General features: G+C 35.1%; 2 protein-coding genes and 1 long non-coding RNA gene across 3 annotated transcripts in view; 2 read left to right on the forward strand and 1 right to left on the reverse strand.

Annotated features, from left to right (window-relative positions):
• LOC147841852 (uncharacterized) overlaps window positions 1-24,124 on the reverse strand; it is a 202,938-nt gene that overhangs the window by 68,849 nt on the left and 109,965 nt on the right. The window lies entirely within an intron of this gene.
• Window positions 1,420-9,927, forward strand: LOC147841854 (uncharacterized). Its single transcript, XM_087274337.1, has 12 exons — window positions 1,420-1,477; window positions 1,685-1,975; window positions 2,050-2,343; window positions 3,568-3,867; window positions 3,952-4,002; window positions 4,857-4,913; window positions 5,066-5,152; window positions 5,600-5,618; window positions 5,756-5,807; window positions 5,906-5,978; window positions 8,309-8,355; window positions 8,450-9,927. The coding sequence occupies exons 1-12, from the start codon at window positions 1,423-1,425 to the stop codon at window positions 8,537-8,539; spliced, it is 1,416 nt and encodes a 471-aa protein (XP_087130463.1). The 5' UTR covers window positions 1,420-1,422; the 3' UTR covers window positions 8,540-9,927.
• Window positions 11,525-23,887, forward strand: LOC147841855 (uncharacterized). Its single transcript, XM_087274305.1, has 14 exons — window positions 11,525-11,618; window positions 11,866-12,168; window positions 14,213-14,263; window positions 15,980-16,027; window positions 19,244-19,318; window positions 19,414-19,455; window positions 19,565-19,615; window positions 19,698-19,748; window positions 19,963-20,007; window positions 21,052-21,154; window positions 21,383-21,434; window positions 21,536-21,608; window positions 22,800-22,849; window positions 22,925-23,887. The coding sequence occupies exons 1-14, from the start codon at window positions 11,564-11,566 to the stop codon at window positions 22,967-22,969; spliced, it is 1,044 nt and encodes a 347-aa protein (XP_087130431.1). The 5' UTR covers window positions 11,525-11,563; the 3' UTR covers window positions 22,970-23,887.

A 24,124-nucleotide genomic window follows, 5' to 3' on the forward strand; every position in this document is an offset into this window, starting at 1 on the left:
TTTGTAATTTGATGCAGATTATTTAATACATACATAATTAATTACATATAAAAAGTTCATACGTTTTTTAAAAAAAAAAATCTGACCACTAAAACATGTTAATTTTTCATTCAACCAGATACTTTTGGTGGGAGCAGTGAATTTCTGGGTGCAGTTCACTTTAAGATCACCGGTGTCAAAGGGTTTAATTATAATAGACTCTTCATAATGATCAGCGATTGATGTAATTACTTTTACTCACTCACTATTCTAAGGCTTAGTCCTTGATTTATCAGGGGTCTCCACAGAGGAATGAACCTCCAATTTCTCTGGCATATGTTTTATGTTGTGGATGGCCTAACAACCACAACCCAGCACTGGGAAACACCCATACACTCTCTCGCTGAAACCTACTCATACACTACAAGCAACTTAAATTATTCGATTCACCTATAGCGCATGTCTTTGGACTGTGAGGTAAACCCAGAGCACCCGAAGAAAACCCACGCCAACACAGGAAGAACATGCAAACTTCACACAAAAATGCCAATTGGACCAGCCTGGACTCAAACCAGTGACCTTCTTGCTGTTTTTACAGTCCTACAGTTTTTGATGCAGAAGCTTAAGTTGATTTGTATCAATTCTGCATAATGCAAATCTACAGTATGCCTTCATTGGCTGCCCACAATCAACATCTGCTTTGATACACAAACACTAGTTGTAGCTAAAACCTGGCAAAGTTTGGTTTGTAATATTAACATGTTAAGAAGAGATGAATGAGTGTTAAAATTAAACCTACTGTAAATATTTCATTTCAGACAGAAATATGCCACATTACTGAACTAAAGTATGTTGGAACTTTTGCTTCATGTGCACTGGTGTCCAAAATAGCCTGATTGGGCCTCTTTGAAGACATTTTGGATGATTGTTGAGTATAAGTTTCAACAGTAACCTCCTAACAAAGGAATAGACTATTTTTGGGGGGGGAATAAATCCTATATTGTGCTTCTGAGACTTAAAAATATCTGAATTATTCTTCAGAATCACTAGTTTTTACACCATTTACACAAAATAGAAAAAAGATGCAATTTAGTAGAACATTGTTATAAACTATTTCATAATAAGTGTAACTAGTGCTCTACTTGTTTAGTAATGTGTTATTAGTTGGTATTATTTCCTCTGTCAAACAATTGACCATTTAATGAGAAACTGTGTCCGCTTGACTTTGATGTTTCTATTTTTATAACCTAGTCTTTCTTAACATAAATCTATTTATGTTACTTTTATTAAGCCACCTACAGATCCCCGATCTGCTCTACATTAAAACAAAGCTGTGCATGTGGCCTCATGACGCATGTCCATCATCATACACTGAGTGCACAAAGCATTAAATTAAGTGTTACTTCCTAATTTACCCATCAGCTGGGTTTTGCACTCGCTGCAATGGAGACGCTCATCTTCATCATTTTTATGCTCCTTATGGAGGTTCGGTCTTACAGTAAGTGATCTATGATGTTAAATATTCATTATGTCTACATTTGTAGTGAAGAAAGTCTGATTGTCAAAGTTTACACATGAAAGCTGATCACATTAATTAAAGTTTCAATGTTAAACCACAACACAAGAAGCAAGTTAAAAATGATGTGGTCAGTCAGTGAGGAGATATTGAGATACTGATTGATTGATCTGTCTTGTGTTGTTCCAGATGCTCCTACTGTTCGTGTTTCTTCAGATGTCATTAGTGAGATAAGCTCAGTGAAGATCAGCTGTGAGACACCAGCAGGTGTTAAAGTAAAGCAGTGTTATTTCGCTATAGATGAGAAGAATATAAAAGTCAGTAGGTTATGTGAGCGGGAGTTCTCTGGTGCTGGATTGCTCAGCTGGGCAGGTGGAAAATCACCTCAATCAGTCGACATTAACTGCTACTACTACAATACCAATGAGAGAGGGATTATTGAACCATATCATTCTCCTGCTGCCACAGTGACTGTTCTAGGTGAGACATTTCACTGCTGTTCTCGTGTTTAAGATGATTTTATATTATTAACTTGTTTATTTCACTTTAAACAGACAGACTTCAGAAACCCTTCATCAGCGTTAGTGAAGATGATGATCTGCCCACAATATCATGTGAAATACCACTATCAGTCAGAGCTAATTTAACCTGTAGTTTCTATACTGAAGATGGAGCTCGTCTGTACAGAAGTCTCTCTCAGAGGAGTCAGAATGGAGACAAACATCTTTGTATGTTTTATCCAAACTTCCCCACACAGTCAGTGAACAGCAGACAAATAAACTGTGATTATACAACAGTCATCAAGACTAATTTCACATCACCACGGAGCGACACAGTCACCATCAGAGGTGAGAATGTTTCTGTGTTGCCATACATATAACCTTTAAAGATTAGAGACACCTGCAACAAACAAATAGTAACAGTAGTATATTATATTATTAGTAGTATTGCAGTATTGTTTCTTTTATTTAGAATAAAATAGTAAATGACAATAATAATTTATTTTGAAATGAAACTAATCTTAATGTCTCAATTATTTATGGAACAAATAAAAATATAATATGAATATTGTATGCTAACAATTTGGCAGGGGTGCATTCTTTCAACAGAACTGGAACAACACCCAAATTAATATGTGCTTTCTAGTTTTAGAATCAAGTTCATGTGAAAATGAAGAGTGAAGGGTCACAGTTTCAGTTTGTTTTAAAACTGGTGCTAACGTGTGCTAACATACTTACCTAGCACATCTTTTTTAATTGTTCCTGCACGCATTTAAACATAAAACTGTAAAAGACAGATTTAGCAAGTGAATAAACAGTTTCAGTTTTAGTTTATCTTATGAGAGAACAGGCCATTTTTGTGGCTGCTAGTATGCTAGAATTGCACCAAGTACTGTGAACAGCAAAAGAGGAGTGTTGAAACATCAATTTCGAGTTTTTAGAGTAATTAGTCGGTCAATTAACACCAACCTGATTTCACCAAGTAGGACATGTTCATGGATTAATGTCTATTTTGATCCTGAAACAACATTGCAATCAGCCAATCAGAATCAAGGGATACGTTTTACCGTTTATGTTAAGGCTTATGGTTTGGTTTATGCATGTTTATATGATTGTTATCCAACTATTATTTCCCCTCTGAATTTGGGAATAATTTACAGTTATAGTTGGGTTTAGGGGTAGGGATTAAATTTTGAATCAATGATGTTCCAGGATTGCATCATACTTGGCAAAATCATGACAATCAATATTTAGTCCTCAAGTCTGTGCAAACACATATGGCAGCTGCTGAATTCTGTGACTCAATAGGATGAGCTATACTGATGATGCTGTTTGGTTTGGGATTAATTAATACAGTGAATTTTATGTCACATACTATAATGGGCTTGAAAAAAAAGCATTTTTATGTTAATCATGACTATAAACTTATTTAATAATGTTTTAACTTAACGTTCATTTATCCATATTGTACACATTGTTGGATTGAAGTCCAGCATTTTTGAGTGTAGAAGTGGATTTGGTAAGACAATGACAAACTCTTTGTACACATTATTGTTTTATTTTCTTTATCAGGTCTTTCTCAGGCCAGACTGTCAGCGTCTGCTTCAGTTCTTCAGGAAACAGACACAGTTGAGCTGAGCTGCGAGAATGCTGAAGATCTGGAGATGGAGATGTGTGTCTTCAACATTAATGGAAGAGAAAGTAACTCAAAAGCAAGTTTCTCTTGTCAGCTCTCACTCACTGCATCTCAGATCAGTGTTTGGTCAGAAGATCAGAGCTCATCAGTGAACATAACCTGCTTCTACACTGTGATGAAGAAAGGAGTTCAAAAACCATCTCCTCATTCTGATCCAGTGACAGTAACAGTCCAGCGTAGGTTAAAATACCTTCAAGCAAACATTAAAGTTTTAAACACTGTAAAATGACTCATAATTATACTGATAATTGTCTCTGCAGCTTCAACACCAACCACCACTGCAGATACAAATACAACAGCCCTAGAAACATGTGAGTGACTGAGACATTATTCTTACATTTTATTTGATTAGACTTCCTTTTACAGACAGATTCAGTGATTCAAATATTTTCATCACTCTTGCGCAATAATATATGAATATGTGCCCAGGGCTACATTTTTCAGAACTGAGAAATATGTGCTCACAGTTAAAAACAAAAAACAAACAAAACAAACAAAAAAACTAAATATAAGCTCTGAACGGTACTTTTAAACCCACTGCAAGCGTTCTTCGAACCATCAATTTCTGCATGCGAGTTTGGCGCTCTTACCATAGTCATGCATGTTTAACACTGCAGGTTGTACTTATAATGTTTGTTTTTCATTCTTTTCTCTCTCTCTCTCTTTTTTTTGCGTGGGGTTAAAGCCTCAATGACAATTATGTTAGACAAGTTCAGACTTTCAGAAGTGTCATATGGGAATGTATTTTACTGTAATATAATATACAACATTTTATCTCCATTTTCCAATTACCATACAATGTTTATATCAGAACAATATAAAGAAAGTCTTTCTTAAGGTTAATGTCCTTTATTTTTCCAACATATGATGTTCTTATTGCAGTTTCAACAGCAAAATGACATGTGAGTAAAGTTTAGTGTAATAAGATAAAAGTTTTCTTTCACAGTGTTTACTGTAACACACACAGCCCACATCACAATTTACATTTCAGCAACATCGGCTGTCATTACTATGACTAAAACGACCCTCAGAGCCAGTAAACAATATAAGTAGAATGTCATATACTGTAAAGATTTATTTTAAACTATATTGACTTCAAATCCTAAAGCACTGTAGTGTATGACCATCATGCAGGAGTCAAATGTGTGTTTTATTTCCATTGCAGATGTTTCTCGTGTTCAGACTTTCACAGCTCATAAAGACCAACCCATATCCAGATATGGTATTATTAAGGTTTTATTACAAATTAGTTTCTCACTTACTTGAATGACTTTGATGACTTCTTTCTACATACACAACAAATGTAAATGTTGTATCTAAGCACTTATATTAAACACATTCCTGCCTTAAAGTGTTGGTTCTGTTTGGTTACAGTTACATGGCTTATAATGCTGGTTTGTATTGGAATTGGTGTCATTTTTTCTGGATTCCTGGGAGTCATCTGTGTGTGCTGGTTTGCAAGTAAGTCAGGTTTAATTGTATACTCCATACATTTTTTTAGGGATGCTTGACATAAGCTGTCATGTTAATGATTATACAATAAATGATTATTTTTAATGTTGCTATCAACCCTATAATTATCAGCCTTATATATATTAAAGACAAATAAAAGATGGATTATTGCTGCTAATGATTCACTTCACTTTGTTTGCTTCTGGCCATGAGGGTTTAGATTTCTGCATTCTGCATAACGTATAAGCTTTCTGCAGATGAGCTTTCAAAGTAAAATGAGTTCTCTACTTTTTTTCTGCAAAAAAGCTTTTTTTAAATCAAGATGTATATTGATCAGAATGTATAGAGAGTTATCAACAAGTATCAGACAAAATTCATCCCTACAATTTTTCAAATGAATTCAACTAAAAAGTTGGCATCAATAAACAGCTGCATTAACTCTGAATTGTTTTATAGGAAAACGAAAAAGAAAATGGTGAGTGTTTTTTCCATGCATAGTTTGTGAAATAAATTGTAGGTTATTTATCTTTGAAAAAGCGTGTGTAAATGCTTCCTATTTGGTATACAGTATGCATCCACAAAAAATGTATAAAGATTACTATTTGATTTTAGCAATAACATAAAATCCACAAAACCAGATGTGTCCAGTCAAGGAATTGATATGGTGAGTGTCCATGCATTTACAATCTTATAAAACAATGAACATTATAATAATGCATAAAATAATTGATGCTATACTTTTACATATGCATTGTTATTTAGAGTGGTTCTGGAGAAGAAGAGATATATTATGTGACCACTTCTGGACCGGCCACATCTCAACCTGTATTTGAGGGTAAGAAAAATGTTCTTTCTCAGGAAACGATCACAGATAATTTGATGCTCAGCGACAGACGTGACTTAAAATGAACACGCAGAGTTAAAAACACCTCCACCAGCTTCTCCGAAACTGCCCTCATTTCCACTTTCAAGTCTTCATCAGATATTTTTCAAGATTCAGCTTAAAGTGACATTTAAAGGCAACTAGGTTATTTAGCTTAATTAGACAAGTTAAGCTAAATAGGCAAGTCATTGTATAACAGTTTGTTCAATATACAATTGAAAAAAATGCTTCTATTGCTAATAATATTTATGGTTTTTAAAAATTTTAAAACTGCTTTGATTCTAGCTAAAATAAAACAAAAAAGACTTTCTTCAGAACAAACATTTGAAAAAGAAAAAAAAATCAAAGGAGGGCTAATCATTTTGACTTCAGCTGTACTTGTTAAACATTGTAAGTCATATGTAAACACACTGTGGTTTCACAACTTAAAACTTCCTCAATAGTCGAATATCAGTATTTTACACACACATACTGTATGTGTTAATGACTTGACTCGGCCAATCACAGTTAGCTAATATGGAGGAAGTGGAGAAACACTACATTCATCATATCACACAACTCTGAGAAGAGATGATTCTGCTGTGCAAAGTGTCAAATATTAAAACACATTAAGATTAAAGTTGCTGTGTGTAAGTTTTTGACTCTTCTAAAGCATAAAAATACCATAATATGTTTGAAGATATTGAAGAAACATGCCAAGTGAACATACTCATTTACAGTATCTGAAAAACAATGGTGAAGTCAGATATTCTGCTTTAAAAATGTGCATTATGTGCCGAAACATCTGTCTTAGTTTTGGTAATTTAACCCGTCTAGTGCAAGTTTTTCCAATTATGTCACGGTATGGGGTAGATGGAGAGGAGGTGAGGACCAAAATGCAGGAAATTAAGGATTTATTTAAAAAACAAAACAAAAACAAAACTCAAATCTTCAAAAACTCAAACCCAAAATTATACACACTCAACTAGACTTGATTTGGTTCTTGGCAAGACACACTACATTAAACTACTGTTGAACAGACATCAAAAGACCTCATACAACAGGGAGAGAAAGCAGAAAATCAACAACGGACCAGCACAGAACAGAGTACACTAGGAGAATAAATAGGAAAGACAAACCAATAAACAGACAGGCGGACAGGTGAAAATAATAATTACAAACAGGATAACAAGGTGGGTGGGGCAAGACGCTAGACAAATCACAACACAGCATGTGCTTACATACAAACAGGACTAGAACACGCAGCCAATGAGAGAGCTCATTGACTGCATGCTCACATAAAACAAGATGCACGTGGTTACGATGTAAACATGAAACCACGTGCTACACAAAAGAACACAAGACACAATAAATAAAGATACTCACCGTGCGCTCACATATGCGATGTGAATGTTCCCTCCCAGCGCCATTTGAAACCGAAACCAACTGAGATGCTGAGAATGAACATCACGCCGCAGACAAAACGAAACAAGAGGACAAGAGCGCGCACCCATACCACGTCCGGACCTCGCGCGCCCGCATCAAGCGGCATATGGCATGGTCCGAGCGTAACCAGGCGGGCACTCACACACAATGACAAGAAAGAGGTACTCGACCCAACGAAACACAAGCCGAGCACCACAAATAACACATGACCTGACTAGTGTCTGGACTCTGCCACCAAAACAAGAATTAACAGGACTCGAGTGGCAGGATCCGGACAAATTATGTTTCAGCACCCCGGGTTGCCTTGTTGGAAAACAGTTTAGTTCAGTCATTCATTCAGTTTAAAAAAGGCTCTCAAAGCATTCGACCATGACCGAAATGTAACATCTGGTGGACAGTAGGAGACTCCGAAATCAGACTCACAGTTGCACATGAAGTGGTTATTAATAAGTAAATAATAGGCTATAAAGAATACAAACGTAAACATTAGGTGGGCAGGTTACACTGTAATCCTGTGTCCTAACAACAACATGCTATGTGATGAGATTCGATAAGCAATTTGGCTGTTTGCACCAGACAAAACAGGGCAGAAATTTAAATAAAGCCATTCAAAAGCACAGAATAGTGCACTCACTGCACTCCAACGAAATGGTAAGGTTTATAATGTAATTAATAAACATCAAACCTCTTTAACATTATTAAATGCACATGCTAAATCACTGATATAACCAGGAATGCAATAGCTTGTTCAACCACTAAGTGTCAAACTTACACACTGCACCTTTAATGTGAAAAATCTTGTTCATCAAGTGTGAAACTTCATTAAAGTGATATTATGCTTCTGCACTGCATTTCAGATGTTTCAGTCAATAAAAAACAACATGGAAATACAGCGGAGAGTGAGGTATGAACACTGTCACACACTAAATAGTCATGCACCGCTAACAGAAAACTCACACACTTATCTTGTGTCTTTTCTGTATTTCTTTCTCCTTAAGGATGTTTACCACCTGTACAGCACCATCCCTGATAAACTAGTTCAGTCCAGCGCTGGAGATCAAGAATACAATTTGATCCAGAAACACTGATGAGCCTCAAAACTTGTTTTATCATGTACAGAATATCAGTCGTACAGTACATGTAGAATCTTAACTTAAAAACAGATTTTTAATATTGGTTAAAATGGTTAACCAGAGAAAATGGGTTTCCTCTGCAGATGATAACCAAAAATAGCTTGGATGTTTCATGAAAACTGAAATAAAAGATGTCTAATAAATGGAAAATAGTTTTACACATAATTTGGCTCATGCTAGTTCATATTTTTACATTTTATTAGTACAGTATGTCTTAATGTTTTTATATGTATACACTGAACGCATTTCGTCAGTAGTGGAAGTTGTCTTAGTTGGGTAAACTTGCAGCGCAGTGAATAGGGGACTACAACAAATCATTTTTTACAGTCCTGTTTACTGTCCTGTCCATGGACCGATTTCTAAGCCATGAAACCAAAGCCTTGAGAACATTAGACCACTACAAATGTTCATTTTCCTGTAATTTACAAGTGAGCTGACAGGGTGCACACAAGCTGAGACTGCTTATATGCCTGCTCCTAACCTTGCCCCTTACAGTGGGGGCAGGTCTGTTGAGTGCATGTGCATGTCTGCAACCAGATACGTTTTAGAGGGAGCAGTGAGTTTCTGGGTACAGTTCATTTCAAGACCCCCAGTGTCACCAATGACAAGGGATTAATTATAATAGACTCTTTATAATGATCAGTGATGGATGTAATTACTTACTTTTACTCAATAACTATCCTTCAGCTTAGTCCCTGATTTATCAGTGGTTGCCACAGCGGCATGAACCACTAATTACTTTTGCATATGTTACATGTTGTGGATGCCCTTCCAGCCACAACCCAATCATTTAGTTTAAGATATTTTAATTTCAGTTATTTATAATATATACTTATGCTTTATGTGTACTGGTGTCCAAAATAGCCTGATTAGGCTCTTTAAAGACATTAAAGTTTCAGTTCAACAGTGACCTCTAGTGGTAAAGCTCTGACAAAGAGCCCAGAAATGCTGTGAGCTTCAGTATTTCTAGAGCTTTTCACAGAACATTAAAGTCATTATCTCTCAATGATTTGCTGAAAAAAATCACCTTTTTAAAAGTGCCCTATATAAAATAACAAATCTGCATATACCAATAGGCATACTTCAATGATAAGACTTCAGAACATCATGGAAATGAACTTATAAAGCACAATATAGAGTGACCTTGCTCATGGGGTAATTCATTAGCATGCTCTCAACATTTCCATGTAGTTTAGGTCTTGTTCTGCTTCAGCCAGACCTGCACTATCAGCCGAGTCCTCGGAAGATCAGCAGGCAAAACACAGACTGATATGTTGCTCACAGGACATAAATATGCATGACCCAGGCTGTGTTTGATTGGTCAAAACATTTTCTAGTAAAATTACAGCAAAAATAAACTTAAAAATAAGAAAGAAAAATTATTTAAGTTTATATTAAACTTACTATGTATGTTGGACTTTTATTTTAAATGATGGTTTATTGTAAAATTATCTGCGTATGTTCGTAATGAAGCATCAAACACATGTAAACTGCTGAGTATTGTGTTTAATAAACATTTAATGAGCCCCCATATAGGTTTTTTGAAAATGGCCTTTCAATGCATTGCGTAACAGCTAAGTGAATGAAAACTGAAAGTGCACCATGTTTAAAACTATTGATTCTCAAAAAACAAGACTCAGAATTGAATAAATGAACCAGCTTGGGTTCAAATCTTTTGCCTGTTTGTACCAACGTCGAATCTGAAACATCATCAAATATAAGGTGCCGGATCCAATAAAATGTGAACCCGCTCTTCCCTTTAAACACCAGTGGAGTGCAGGGAATCTGATCAATCATAACAAGAAAATGATTGATCACTGATTACTGTGAGATGCAACTGTGGGTAATAAAAGGTTAAAGCTTATTTTTAAACAATTCCACAGTATAGCCAAGCCAACCTTGTGCTTTGTTCCTGTCATTTTTCTGATAATTACTACAATCAAAGGGGAAATTGCCGGCCATTTATTAAAGCAATAATCAAAACCAAAGACTATTAATATATGGGTCCTTGACAGAGACATTGTCAGAATACAGTTAATATGAAACAGCTTCTTCTGTCACAACCGGTAAATGTGTTTAAAACGGCTGCCTCCTTGTTTACTCTAGCTTGGAACATATGCATTTAATTGTGTTTTGTAACTTGTAAATCACTGCGTGGTTTGTGCTGTATCTCTCTGGTAACTCCTTGTAGAGCTATTCATATATTGCGTCTAAAACAACTGGAAAACAAGACATGTGTTGCTTTCTTTATTGATTTTAATGTGTTTCTGAGCTCACATTTCCCTGCCGTTTGTTATTGCTATGGCCACCATCAGCTGTTCTTACACATGTGCCAGGGTCCGTTTTCAAAATAGTTTATATAAAAACTGTAAAAATAGTTTCAAAATACATTTGCAACTGTGTCAAAATATTACCAGATGACTGTACATCATTGTTATTACACGGGTTTATGGTTAAGAATATAGCAATATGCTGGGATTTAACGGCATTGCTTTAATGCATTTCTGCAATGGGCTCACAAATATACTCTGTCTACTTCATGTTGATAAGCCGTGGTGGGCAATTCTTTCCATCTCGCGCTGAATGAGACCAATTTACAACAGACTGGGTCATCGGACCAATCACCACAGATTAGATTCATGCAAAGGAGGCATTTGGAACAAATGAAGCACTAAAAGCTGAGTGTCAGATTGGAGCTTATTAATATTCATGACTGTTCCAAATATGGTCAATAAAGACCTGATTCTAGTAATATTTAATATGGTAATAAATAAGCATATGAAACCATTTGAGTTTTTGAACTTGCATAAGCCATACCTTCTAGATATCAGAAAACAGTTTTGCTTATTGAATCAATGCAGAACATTGTACCTTTAAAGTTTTCATGTAAAACCAATGGTTTCCTGTGGTCTGACACTCTCTCTACTTCCTAATGCAAACTTTGAGTCTCATTCAGTCTGTTTTCTTACACTCGCTGTAATGGAGTTGCTTGTCTTCATAGTGTTTCAGCTTCTTATTGAGGTTCAGACTGACAGTAAGTGATTTACTTTAAGTATAAACAGCACGATCAAAGAGGATTACTGTATATATGTAATCAGCAGTAGTTTTCAGAATTATTTTAAGATTCCTGATGTTTTTAAACCAACATATGAGATTACATTTGGATTGTTATTATACTTTAAGTATTAATATTATTGTGCCAACTAGAAACTATGTATATCTCCTATTGCCACAGTGAGTGCAGATTATTTAGTAACTATATATTGTTTGACTTCCACCAGACACACTTCAGAAACCCTTCATCAGTGTTAGTGACTATGAGGATCTGCTCATCATAGCATGTGAAATACCAGCTTCAGTCAGAGCTGATGTGTCCTGTAATCTCTACACTGGAGATGGAGCTCTTCTGTACAGCCATGACTCTCAGTTGAGTTCATCTGGAGATCAACATCTTTGTATGTTTAATCAAAATCTTAGTGATCTCTTGAGAAGATCAGGAAACATCAGACAGTTGAGCTGTGATTATTCACTCAAGACTAAACCTGACATCAGATCTCCACACAGTGACACATACACACTCAGAGGTATGATTTAATTGTATATTATTTTAACATATGACAGTTTTAATGTGTCGAGACTATCAATCTGTAGCCAGTCCAATACAGGCTTGGATATTATTTTATATCAAAACAGGAACAAGCAATAAAAAATAAAAAAATCTATGTAATCCACAAACAAACAAACATATAAATAATTATAAGAATTTTGTTGATGTGTATTATATTACAGTTTTTCTCAGTCGCTTTGGTGCGTTTCTCACAACACTAGTGCATTTCTGCACAACAGTAAATGCATTTCTCAAAAACAATTAGTACAAACTGCAAAACCTAGTTGATAACCTGCAAAATTGTGTCACATGCTCAAAGTGGAGAGCTCATTCCTCAAAAGCAAGTATTCATGTCAATAAACATGTCAGTGTCATCAAAATGAAAAGTCCTGACTCCATTGTTTATAAACAAGATAGTCAAATGTCATTGTCATGCTTTTATTATGAAAGTTTACTCTGTACATTTTTTCAATGCAAAGAAGTCAGATTTTGGTTACACTTGCTGAAAATGCTCTAGACAGCATTATATACTATTAGCACAGCCATTTGAAAACTACAGTAAAGTTAGACATCACTGCATTTAGTGAGGTATCTGAGTACAAGACACTCAATATGTATGTTTCACATTTTTTCTGCATTTGCTCTTTACAATCCTAATTTATTCACAGCATTGTGCAAAAGAATAAATACAGCCGCATTTACAACAAACATAAACTTTCTTTGGGTAGAGCTGTGCACAACTGTGAACAATATTGCAGAACATATTGGAACTGAACCTACAACATACACAGGTCTGTAAATCATTCATCAAATATTATATGGGATGACTTTTCAGCATTTACAAGTTTAGTTAATTTTGACTGACATGACTTAAGTAAATGATAATGTTCTAAATAGCAGAGAGTTGTATGAAAGAAACTGATGCATGTCCAAAAACATTTGCAATTTGTTGGAAGGAATGAGAAACTGCTACTAGGATGTGCACAAATGACTAATTGTTTTGAGAAATGCATTAACTGTTGTGAAAATGTAAACAGTGTTGTGAGAAATGCACCAAAGGCACTGAGAAAAACCGTAACACTTCTTTATGGATACACTTTAATCTCCCTTACAATAATAGGCTGTATAATACAACACTGACAATATTTATTAAAAGTTAAATATGGGGGATTATAATCCTTACAAAAATAATTCAGAAAAAAACATATTGCAGCTGATTCTACCAATTGTGTGAATCTGTCAGAATGTGAAGTCTTCAGGCTAATTCACAACACACTGACCGATGCTGACAGAGGACATCAGATAAGATATTTTGCCTGGCTTTTGGGGTCTAAAAGAGTTTGATTTCCCTGACTGGACATGCTAAATCTCCACTCAAAGGATCTAAAACTGGCATGCTATTTTAGTTATCTGGTGAATGTCTGCATTTGTTGTTGCATGTGTCTGTGGCATAAGTTGCCCTTTACACAGAATGAATGAAGGTCTTTTTGTGACAAATGCTAAACCACACACGGTGACTTTACCAAAAGATCAACCTGATACATTTATAGAGGAAGGAAGAGTCTCGAGTTGGTCAAATGAAAAGAAGAATAGATGTCAAAAGTACCCAGTGTCTGACACATCTATAAATTAAAAGCTTTTTTTCTCTGTCAAGGTATAAACATAGTATGAAGATCAGAGGTTAAACTGCAGACAAGTGCAAGTAATTTAATTGTGTTTAAGTATTTACTTGCTCTGCAGCTCAGTAAAAGCTACAATTTTTAACTTGGTCAACTCATGGTCATTAAATAAACCTGCATTGTTGCTTTACAATGACAGTCTTAAGCAGTTGTTTCACACATTAATATAGTGGTTTTGGTATGGTTTTGGTTGGGGGCAGGACGTATTTGTTAATTGAATTTTAGAAACATGTACAGTATGTGATTAATGTTGTTGTATTTTACAGACCTGAAGCTGTAACAAACTTTGCTTTAATGATTGCAAATACTGTAAATTGACTATAATTTTGACAGTTGTCTCAGGTTCAACACCAAACACCACTGAACAGAAAACTACAACAGCCGAGAAAACCTGTGAGTAACTGTGTTTATACATCAAAAATTTTTTATATTTTTTACTTAACCATAAATGTCCTTATGATTATTAGATGCCTTGTGATAAAGAACCATATAAGTTCATATTTTCAAATTTTGAGTAATAAAATGTTGTCATTTGGATTGGGAACATTATATTATATATTTATATGTTATTTGAAGACAGAAAACAAAAACCTCTAAATTTAAAGGAGATCACATTTTCAGTGTCATTATTAAAAATCAAAAGTTACTGTGATTTATATTTCGCAAATGTTCAGTTAGTGTATAACAACAGTATAACTCTGATTTATCATATCACTTTAAACCATCTGATTACTTTATCTTAGTATTAATACAGTAACAGAAACTTCACGTCAATATTAAACATTTCTTTCAAGTTTATTCGTTAATTCATGCCTTTATTATCAGTGGTTGCCACAGCGGAATGAACCGCCAACTTATCCAGCATATGTTTTACACTGGATGCCCTTTCAGCCACAACCCAACAATGGGAAACTCCCATGCACTCCCGGCATACACACATACACTACAGCCAATTTTTGCCTATTCAATTCACCCATCTCTCACCCAATTCACTTCTCTCTCCCAAGACACTTCCTCCGGATCCCCCCATCAGAGCTGAAGGAAGTGTCTGGGGAGAGGGAAGTCTGGAATTCTCTCCTAAGAATGCTGCCTCCACAACCCAGCCCCAGATAAGCGGATGAAAATGACATGACAATTCACCCAAAGCACATGTCTTTAGACTGTGGGGGAAACCGGAGCACCCGGAGGAAACCTAAATAAACATGGGGAGAACATCCAAACTCCACACTGAAATGCCAACTGACCCAGCTGGGACTCGAACCAGCAACCTTCTTGCTTTGAGGCGATCGTGCTACCCACTACATCAGTGACATCCTTCAAGTTTATTATTATTTAAAAACATAAAATACAGCACAAACAAATGTACTATATATATATATATATATATATATATATATATATATATATATATATATATCTTCTTACACAGGCAACAAATATTAACAATGAACAATAAATAAATACAACAATAAATACATAAAACGCAGACAAACATATTAGCTACATATTATCGTTTATTTAGAAATATAAATAAATATTTGCAGCATACCTGTGTATATGCTACTTCAAACTGTTCTCACGCTCCGCCATCTCACAATATAAATAATTATTTAAACAAATAAACTCTGCTTGTCGTAGTTTACACAGGACTGGCAGGAAATATGCACTTATACAGCTTTATTATATATATAGTATGTGGTTTATTTTGATAGGTTAACTGTTTTTGTGCTGTTTAAGGCTCCTCTTCCTGTGGACTTTTCATTGGTTTTTGTTCACCTTTTCAATTTAAATATGCTTTTCCAGCATCCCTCAATACCTTCCTTACTCTGTTCTTTCATTTGTTCATGTTTTTGCAGAGGATTTGCCTTTTAATGTCCAAAGTGAACATGACAGCAAGTGTCATCTCTATTTTTCTTAGTGGACATACATAATTTTTCCATGGGACGCTATTTTAAAATGCAGACTCTTGGTCACACAAAAATATCCCCAAACTGTTTATGTATATAAAGTTCACACAATTGATGCCATGTGGTTATCTCATTTTGACTTATGTGGTTGTTCGTCGCACACACTCACTTGTTGAACATTTACAAATTTTCTTTTTATCAGCTTCAACAGTAAAATCCACTCCTGAAACCACAAAACCCAGCACAATTAGTGAGTCAAAACCTTTACTAATAAACTATTTCTAATTATTTTATGCTTAAATATGAGAAATGTTCTACCCAAAAGTTATTCCTCTTGTGATATTTTGTTGTTTTTATATTATCATCTTCAAAAACAAATCTGCCAACCAGCACAACAAGGCCAACCAAGGGTAAGTCCATCTGTACCTAAGTGGACACTGGACAACAGAAAGAGGATACACATGCATGTTTATTCAAAGTAGTCATACAGACAATGGTCATTGTGAACAAACAGAAGCATGAGGATAATCCGGAAGCGTAGTTAGGTCACAGGCAAATTATCGCTATACTTTAGGCGGCAGACAACGTACACAAGTGAACAAGAAAAGGGTCAGACACGGATAGACTAGACCACATGTGCCCAAATTCGGTCATGAAGGGCTGGTGTCTTGCAAAGTTTAGATCCAACTCCAATCAGACACACCTGGGTTAGGTAATCAAGCTCTCACTAGGCTTTCTAGAAACATCCTTGCAGCTGTGTTAAGGCAAGTTGTAGCTAAAATCCGTAGAACACCGGTCCTCCAGGACTGAGTTTGGACACCCCTGGACTAGACAGAGGAAACGCTTAGAAATGTTACAGGGTATAACCAACAAGACTCAGCATAGTGTGAGTCAAATAGAGCCGTATATATAGTCTGTGTAATCAGTCCTTGAGCAGCTCCCAGCTCAGTTGTGTGTGTGTGTAATCAATGGAAAACCGGAACAGGTGTGTGCGAGGTGCATGACCAGATTTGTAGTTCTTTTGGTTACGGATTTGTAGTTCTCCAGCGATCTGTATGGACTAGATTCCTGGTGATTGTGACACCATCACTTTTGCTCATTGATAAAACTCATTAGATAAAAAAAATAATTATAATAATAATTCAGTATCAGAGCTTGATACTGCAGATGTTCAGTGACATTTTTAAATGTGAACAGGAAGCAGACTGAAAAAAATGACAAGGCTCATGATTGCGTGACGATTTTCAATATGATTCTGCTCAGACATTCTGGATGCACTTTGCATGTTTCACCCAATAATATAGCACACTGACTTTAGCTTATAGACAGATGTCTCGTACAACATGTTCTGATGCTTTAATTTTAATAAATGCATTAATATCATATACACATCACACCCTTTTTAAATACCTTACAACGATTAGTTTAGTAAAACATAAAGAAATAGTAGTCTTTCAAAAGACAAAAGTCCATATGATGTTTTTTTTGGAGTTTCAACAGCAAAGCTCACCCCAAAAGCTTCACAAAAGGACACACAAACATGTGAGTACTGTTAGTGTTCAATTATTATTCATGCATTTATCACCTCTGTCCTAACCAGACGAGTTCTGAGGTTTTGTCTAAACCATCTGCAGCTGCAACCCACAAAGTTTCTATTTTACTTTCTTTTTTGGTGGTGTTGCAGCTGAACAACAGTAGAAACTACTATGACAATGATCCCCTCAGACGTTGATTATGTTCTTTATTATGCGTTAAATGTTTCCAACGTGAATTTAATTTTACATGACATTTAAAGCCAAACTGAAAGTGCTAGCAGATAGTTTCGCTCATAAAACTAATATAACTAGGCTATATTCTAATTTTTACATGAACATTACTTCGAACAAACCAACTCTATATTTAAAAATGCATTTGAGGATTAATATTTTATAGTTACATTATGCACTTGTCCATTTCATTGGGGTGCAGTGTACTATTCTGTGCTTCTGAATAGGGCTGGGTGGTATTGCAAAACATTTATCACGATATCATGTTTCGTATCATTCAATTTGGTTAATTATTGAATATTTGTTAACAATACATTTAGCAATATTAGGATTTTTTTAATTAACAACTTTATTTTACTATTTACAACATTACTAAGACAAATAGTTTTAATAGTTAAAAATGTTTAAACAAAACATCTGATCTCTTCATAATAAAATAAACATAAGTGTTTAAGAGACTCTTAAACTTGATAAATAAAATGTTACAGAGTGTGTGTAATGGTAAAGGTAGATCAACATCTGCAACGTGTGAATAATAATGATACAGTAAACCTCAAACTCTGCAAAAAACTAATTATGATGATCAAATTTGAGTTTTCAAGTAAAGGAACTAACCATTAATATTCAAATACCCACTGCAACATAACAAATTTTGAAGTTGGATAACTACATTACCCCATATGCTAAAAACTCTTTCTGATGGGGTGCTAGTGGCTGGGATGCACAAGAAAAGAAACCAAAAAGCCATTCTGGTGATATTCTTACATCCTTATTTATTTACAGCCACCTAACTGCTGCTTTACGGCACTCATTTTTGTGCATGTTGTTATTTGGCCTGAGGTTACAAGCGCGAGCTCGTGGTTTTTCTTCACCTTCATAGCGTCTCTCGTAACAAGGCGACCATCAACCATTTCCTCAGAGGATGACAAACAGACAAACCATTGCTGCAGCTCTGACGCAAGTTTATGGAGAAAACTAATAAGCACTGCAGTGTTTGAGTGCTCTATGTTTGTCTGAGGTAATAAGTCTGCCGTTATTACTGAAACGTGTATATTTCATACAAAGTGTGAAGCAGATTGGTTAGTTTTACTTACATTAATTGCGGTGCACTCGCAAGTAGGTGGATCTGGACGTTATGCACGCGTCACATGTGCGCTGCTTGCTCACCATGTGCGCCTCTTGCACACCATGTGCGTTTTGTGCACCTCCATAGGAAATGGTAAACCTACACCCTAAGCTTATTGGCATTCCTTCCAAGACTTGCGCTCAGCAGCCACATTTTAATAAACTATAGCCTGCATATTGAAACTTTATATCCACTTTTTATTGTTATTGACAATGGAGTTCGGTCAATAAATACTGATACCGATTTTATCGCCCAGCCCTTCTTCTGAATTTAAATACTTCTGTTGGGTCATGTCTGCCATGAACATACACATTTCTTGTCCAAGGAAACTTTTCTTGCTGCATTGTTAGGACATGATGTACCAATAAAACTGTTCTTTCATAGTGTTTATTGAAAATCATTTGTTGCTATTTAAATCTGTTTTTCAGCAACAGTTACTGTCATTCCCATGACTGAAGCCTCAATGACCACTAGACATGATAACTTTTTTAAAATATCATCAGAATACTCCTCTTTCTTAAAACAATTTACATTTTAAACACAGCTTACAACATTCCTATTGTTTTTTCAACAGCAAAGTCCACTCCAAAAGCTTCATCCAGAGAACCAAAAACAAATGAGTCAAGTTCCTTAACGACCCCGAGACATGGTAATAGTTGAAAAATATTGCCTGTAGCACTCATCTTTCTTAAATCGATTTACGATCAAAATACAACTTGTATGTTCTCACTGCTTTTTTAACAGCAACGACTGCTGCAAAAACCTCACAAGCAGACAAAGAAACATGTGAGTTAAGTTTGTTGTTGAATTCAAAAACACCTACAGTAACAACAAATAAAAAACTTCTGTAGTGTTTATGGAAACTCACAAGTTGCACTTTCAATGTATTTTTCAGCAACAGTTACTGTTATTTCAACCACTGAAACCTCTATGTGCATCACATCTGGTAACAATTGAAAAATATCATTAGAAGATCCTTCTTAACACAATTTTCATTTAAAATCTTACTTACAACATTCTCATTGTAGATCCAACATTTCCGTCCAATTTAAAAGCTTCATCAAAACAACCCAAAACAAGTAAGCAATGTTTAGCATTTAATTCAAACATACACCTAACAAAATTATCCCTTTCTTTCATAGCTCCCAGAGATATATTTTTTAAAGAAAAAGTATGTTGAAATGAAAGAAATGTATAGAGCAGCCTCTTTTGGATTTACAAGAAATGGCATATGTGAGAAAAACCCAAATGTGATTCCGCTTGTGATATTTTGTGTTGTTTTTATATTATCAGATCCAAAGCCAAATCTGTCAACCAGCACAACAAAACCAACCATAGGTAAGTCCATCTGCAATACAGGCAATGGTCAAATGGTCAAAGTGAACAAACAGAAGCATGAGGATAATCCCGAAGCGTAGTCAGGTCACAGGCAAATAGTTGATATAGGTGGCAGAGAACATAAAAAAAGGGAGCAAGGAAAGGGTCCGACACGAATAGACTAGAACAGATGTGCCCAAACACTGTCCTGAAGGGCCAGTGTCCTGCAAAGTTTAGCTCCACCCCCAATCAGATATACCTGGGTTAGCTAATCAAGCTCTTATTAGAAACATACTTGCAGCTGTGTAAAGGCAAGTTGTAGATAAAATCTGCAAGGAAACCAGCCCTCCAGGACCGAGTTTGGACACCCCTGGAATAGACAGAGGAAACACTTAGAATTGTTAAAGGGTATAACCAACAAGACTCAGCATAATGCAAGTCAAACAGAGCAGTATATATATATATAGTCTGTGTGTGTAATCAACAGAAAACTGAAACAGGTGTGTGTGTGTGTGTGTGTGTGTGTGTGTGTGTGTGTGTGTGTGTGTGAGGTGCATGACAGGATTTGTAGCTTTTGGTGACAAATTTGCTGTATGGACCAGATCGCTGAGGATTGTGACACCATCACGTTTGCGCATTGATAAAACTAATACAGTATCAGAGCTTAGAGATGTTCAGTGACATTTTTGAATGCAAAAGCAGACTCAAAAAATTTATTTTGGGATTTTTTGGTGACTGCTTGATGGTTTTCAATATGCTTCTGCATAAAGACATGTGAGAAAACATGCCTAATGTATTTGAGATAGTCAAAAATGTACACATTGACATAATTTTTTTGAAAAAAAAAAAAACTGCAAAAAAAATAGATAAATAAAATTATAATAAATTCTCAATTCTCATAGATGTATCCCTGGGCACATATGTCCAATAAGCCTAAGTTGATTATTTTCAAGGCATGGTATATATGTAATAAATATTATATGTGAAACCTCATACTATACATAAACATGTATTAAAGTTTTGTTTTCTCATGTAATTAAGTATTAAAGTGTTGTTTTGAGACAGATAAAGCTACGAGGCTGATACTACTGGTTTCCACTGCTGTTGGTGTTATTTTATTTGGACTCTTCAGTCTGTGTTGGTTTGCAAGTAAGTCAAATTCACAATTGTAGACAACTAACCATGAGATCTTAAATTCAATATGAATAAACAAATAATGCAGGATGGCATGGTTTTTTATAGGTAAAAGAAGAAAAAAAAGGTGTGTTTTCTCATGCATTATATTCAAAAGTCAGGAGTTTTTAATTTATTTCTTAAATCTAGGATCTGACATTTAGCTTCTTCAAAGTAATAAATGCATCTAAAAATGCAACAAAGTTCAATATTTCATTTACAGCAATAGAATTGGAGCCACGAACCCAGATGTGTCCAGTCCAGGAATTGGTATGGTGAGTATCTTTTCATTAACAGTCTTATAAAAATAAAAATAAAAAGCCTTAAAGCAAAAGTAATAAGATTGACTGAAAGATGTTGTTCATTGTGTTTTCAGAGTTGTTCTGCCCCACGAGAGATGTATTCTCTGATCACTTCTGCACTAGCCACATCTCAACCCATATATGAAGGTAAAAGAAAACCTTTCTCAGAAAGTGATCACAGATAATTTGAGTTTTACTAACAGACGTCTGCTGGTCAGCTAAAAAACCTTGAAACACAATAAAATGACCACAACTTCTCAGAAACTTCACTCACTTCCCGTTTGAAGTCAGAACAAGATCAGACATGTCTTTAGTTTATTTTTCTTTAGCAATCTTCTTCATTTCTATTCTTTTAAAGATTTGGAGCACTCAGAGTCACATCAGCACAACAGAGCAGACCCTTCACACACTTTTATTACTTCTGCAAACCCAATCTACCAGCCCTCAGGTGATGAAATCTTTCTTTTATTTTCAACAAAACGCTTCTATTAAAAGGATCTTTCTCATTCTGTTCACATGTGAGTTGGTAATATAGTTTCTATAATACGAAAGGACATGTGATTCACGAATTCCAACCAACACTGCAGAAACAACAGCGATTACATTTTCTCTCTATAGACCAAAATCAGCATTTTAAAAGCACGCATGTAAGTGTTGCTCAGCCAATCACTGCCAGCTAATATGGAGGAAGTGGGAAAAACACTACATTCATTATAACACAATCTGGAAGAGATTCAAGTGTCAAAGATTAAATAAAGATTATTTATTTTATTTGTTTTATGAGAGTAAATCTAAAATTTTAATTTGATCCACATTTGATAATGATATAAATATTAGAAACTTCAGATGAACATTGAAATGTTAAAGAACATAAACAGTTTAAAAGTAATCTGAAATATTTTTAATCATACAGGTTTATTTGGACACCTGCTAGATGGCGCCACTAAGTCTCAGAATTCAATCATTTTTCATATTGAAAGAAGCAGCTCCATGACACACACATTATGACTCATTGTATTATTTACACAGATGTATGAAAAAGGCAAAACTGTAATTATTCAATTAAAGTTTGAATGACATCCTGAAAGAAGCTGTAATAAAACTCATTCTCATGATACTCATTGCAGAAATTAAAATGAAACACGAGGAAACAATTCTGCATGAAAATTTTTTCCATAAGCATATGAATTTTAGATTGATCTAAGACTTTAGATTTGGAATCTTTAGATTTCATAAGGCCTTAAGTCACAGAAAAATCGCTTAAAGATTTTTAAGACCCACGCAGACCCTGCTAAAGGGCAAAGCATGTTCTTATAGTGCTTTTGCATTGCATTTCAGATGCCGTGGCCAACAAAAAACAGCATCAAAAAAATGCAGAGGAAAATGAGGTATGAACCAAATCCACATAATTGTTCAATCATGAACAGAATACACATTAATGTATTTCTTTCTTTCTCCTTAAGGATGTTTACCACATGTACTGCACCATCCCAGATAGACCAGTTTAGTCCAGCACTGGAGAATACAGTTTGATCCAGATGCACTGAAGACTTTCATTTTACTTGTTTCAATTGACAATTGTACTCTCCCATTCACTGCGCTCTAGGTTTATCCAACTATGATAACTTCTGCTTCTGAGAAACCTGGAAATGTGAAAAAGGTTCATATAGTGTCATAAAAAGCTGAAGTGAATATTAATAACTATTATTTGGACTGGTGATTTTTTCTTTTTAATTGTGTTTTGTCTTGATTCTGTATGCACTGAAAAGCTGCATTATGGTTTTAATTTATTGTGTACTATTTGTTTAATTATTATTTGTTTAATTATTCGGGAAAAGGCAAATTGTACTACATTGTACAAAATTCATATGAATTCGCCACTAAATCGAAAAGTTACGAATTGCCCTGGGTATGTGTTGGAAAAACTATAAGCTTCAGTATTTCTAGAGTGTTTCATTAAATTATTGTTTTTATTGCATGAAGTCAAACTAACTACCATTATAAGAGAATCTGATCTTTTTAAAGTTATATTTAAACATTTTCATTTTTCTTTTACTTAGGTGAATTTTTATTTAAGACTACTTTTCACTTATTTAAAGTCCCTCAATAAAGCAAAGAGTTTCCTGTGTTCCGACACTCTCTTTACTTTCTAATTCACACTTTGAGTCTCATTCAGTCTGTTTTCTCACACTCGCTGTGATGGAGTTGTTCGTCTTTGTTGTTTTTTGGCTCCTGGTGGAGGTTCAGTCAAACAGTAGGTGATTTACGTTCATGTGCTTAATGAAAACCTTTTTGCAGTCTAAAATATGTGTGATATCTGTACAAGAGGAGTTTTAATATGAACATACCTGACATTTTAATAGAGGATTAATATGTACATGTGAGAACAGCTGTCTTTTTAAATAAAAAAAGAAAATACATGACTGATTTTGGAATATTAGTATACTTTTAAATATTATTATTATTGTACTAGCAAAAAACATTACATGGGATTCTTCTGCTGCCACAGTGACTGCAGTGATTATTAACTATGTATTGTTTGACTTCCACCAGACACACTTCAGAAACCCTTCATCAGTGTTAGTGAAGATAAGGATCTGCTCATCATATCATGTGAAATACCAGCTTCAGTCAGAGCTGATGTGTCCTGTAATCTCTACACT

The sequence above is a fragment of the Danio rerio genome, chromosome 11 (genome assembly GCF_052040795.2).
Source record: "Danio rerio strain M-AB ecotype USA chromosome 11, GRCz13ab, whole genome shotgun sequence".
In the NCBI taxonomy this organism is placed as follows: Eukaryota; Metazoa; Chordata; class Actinopteri; order Cypriniformes; family Danionidae; genus Danio; species Danio rerio.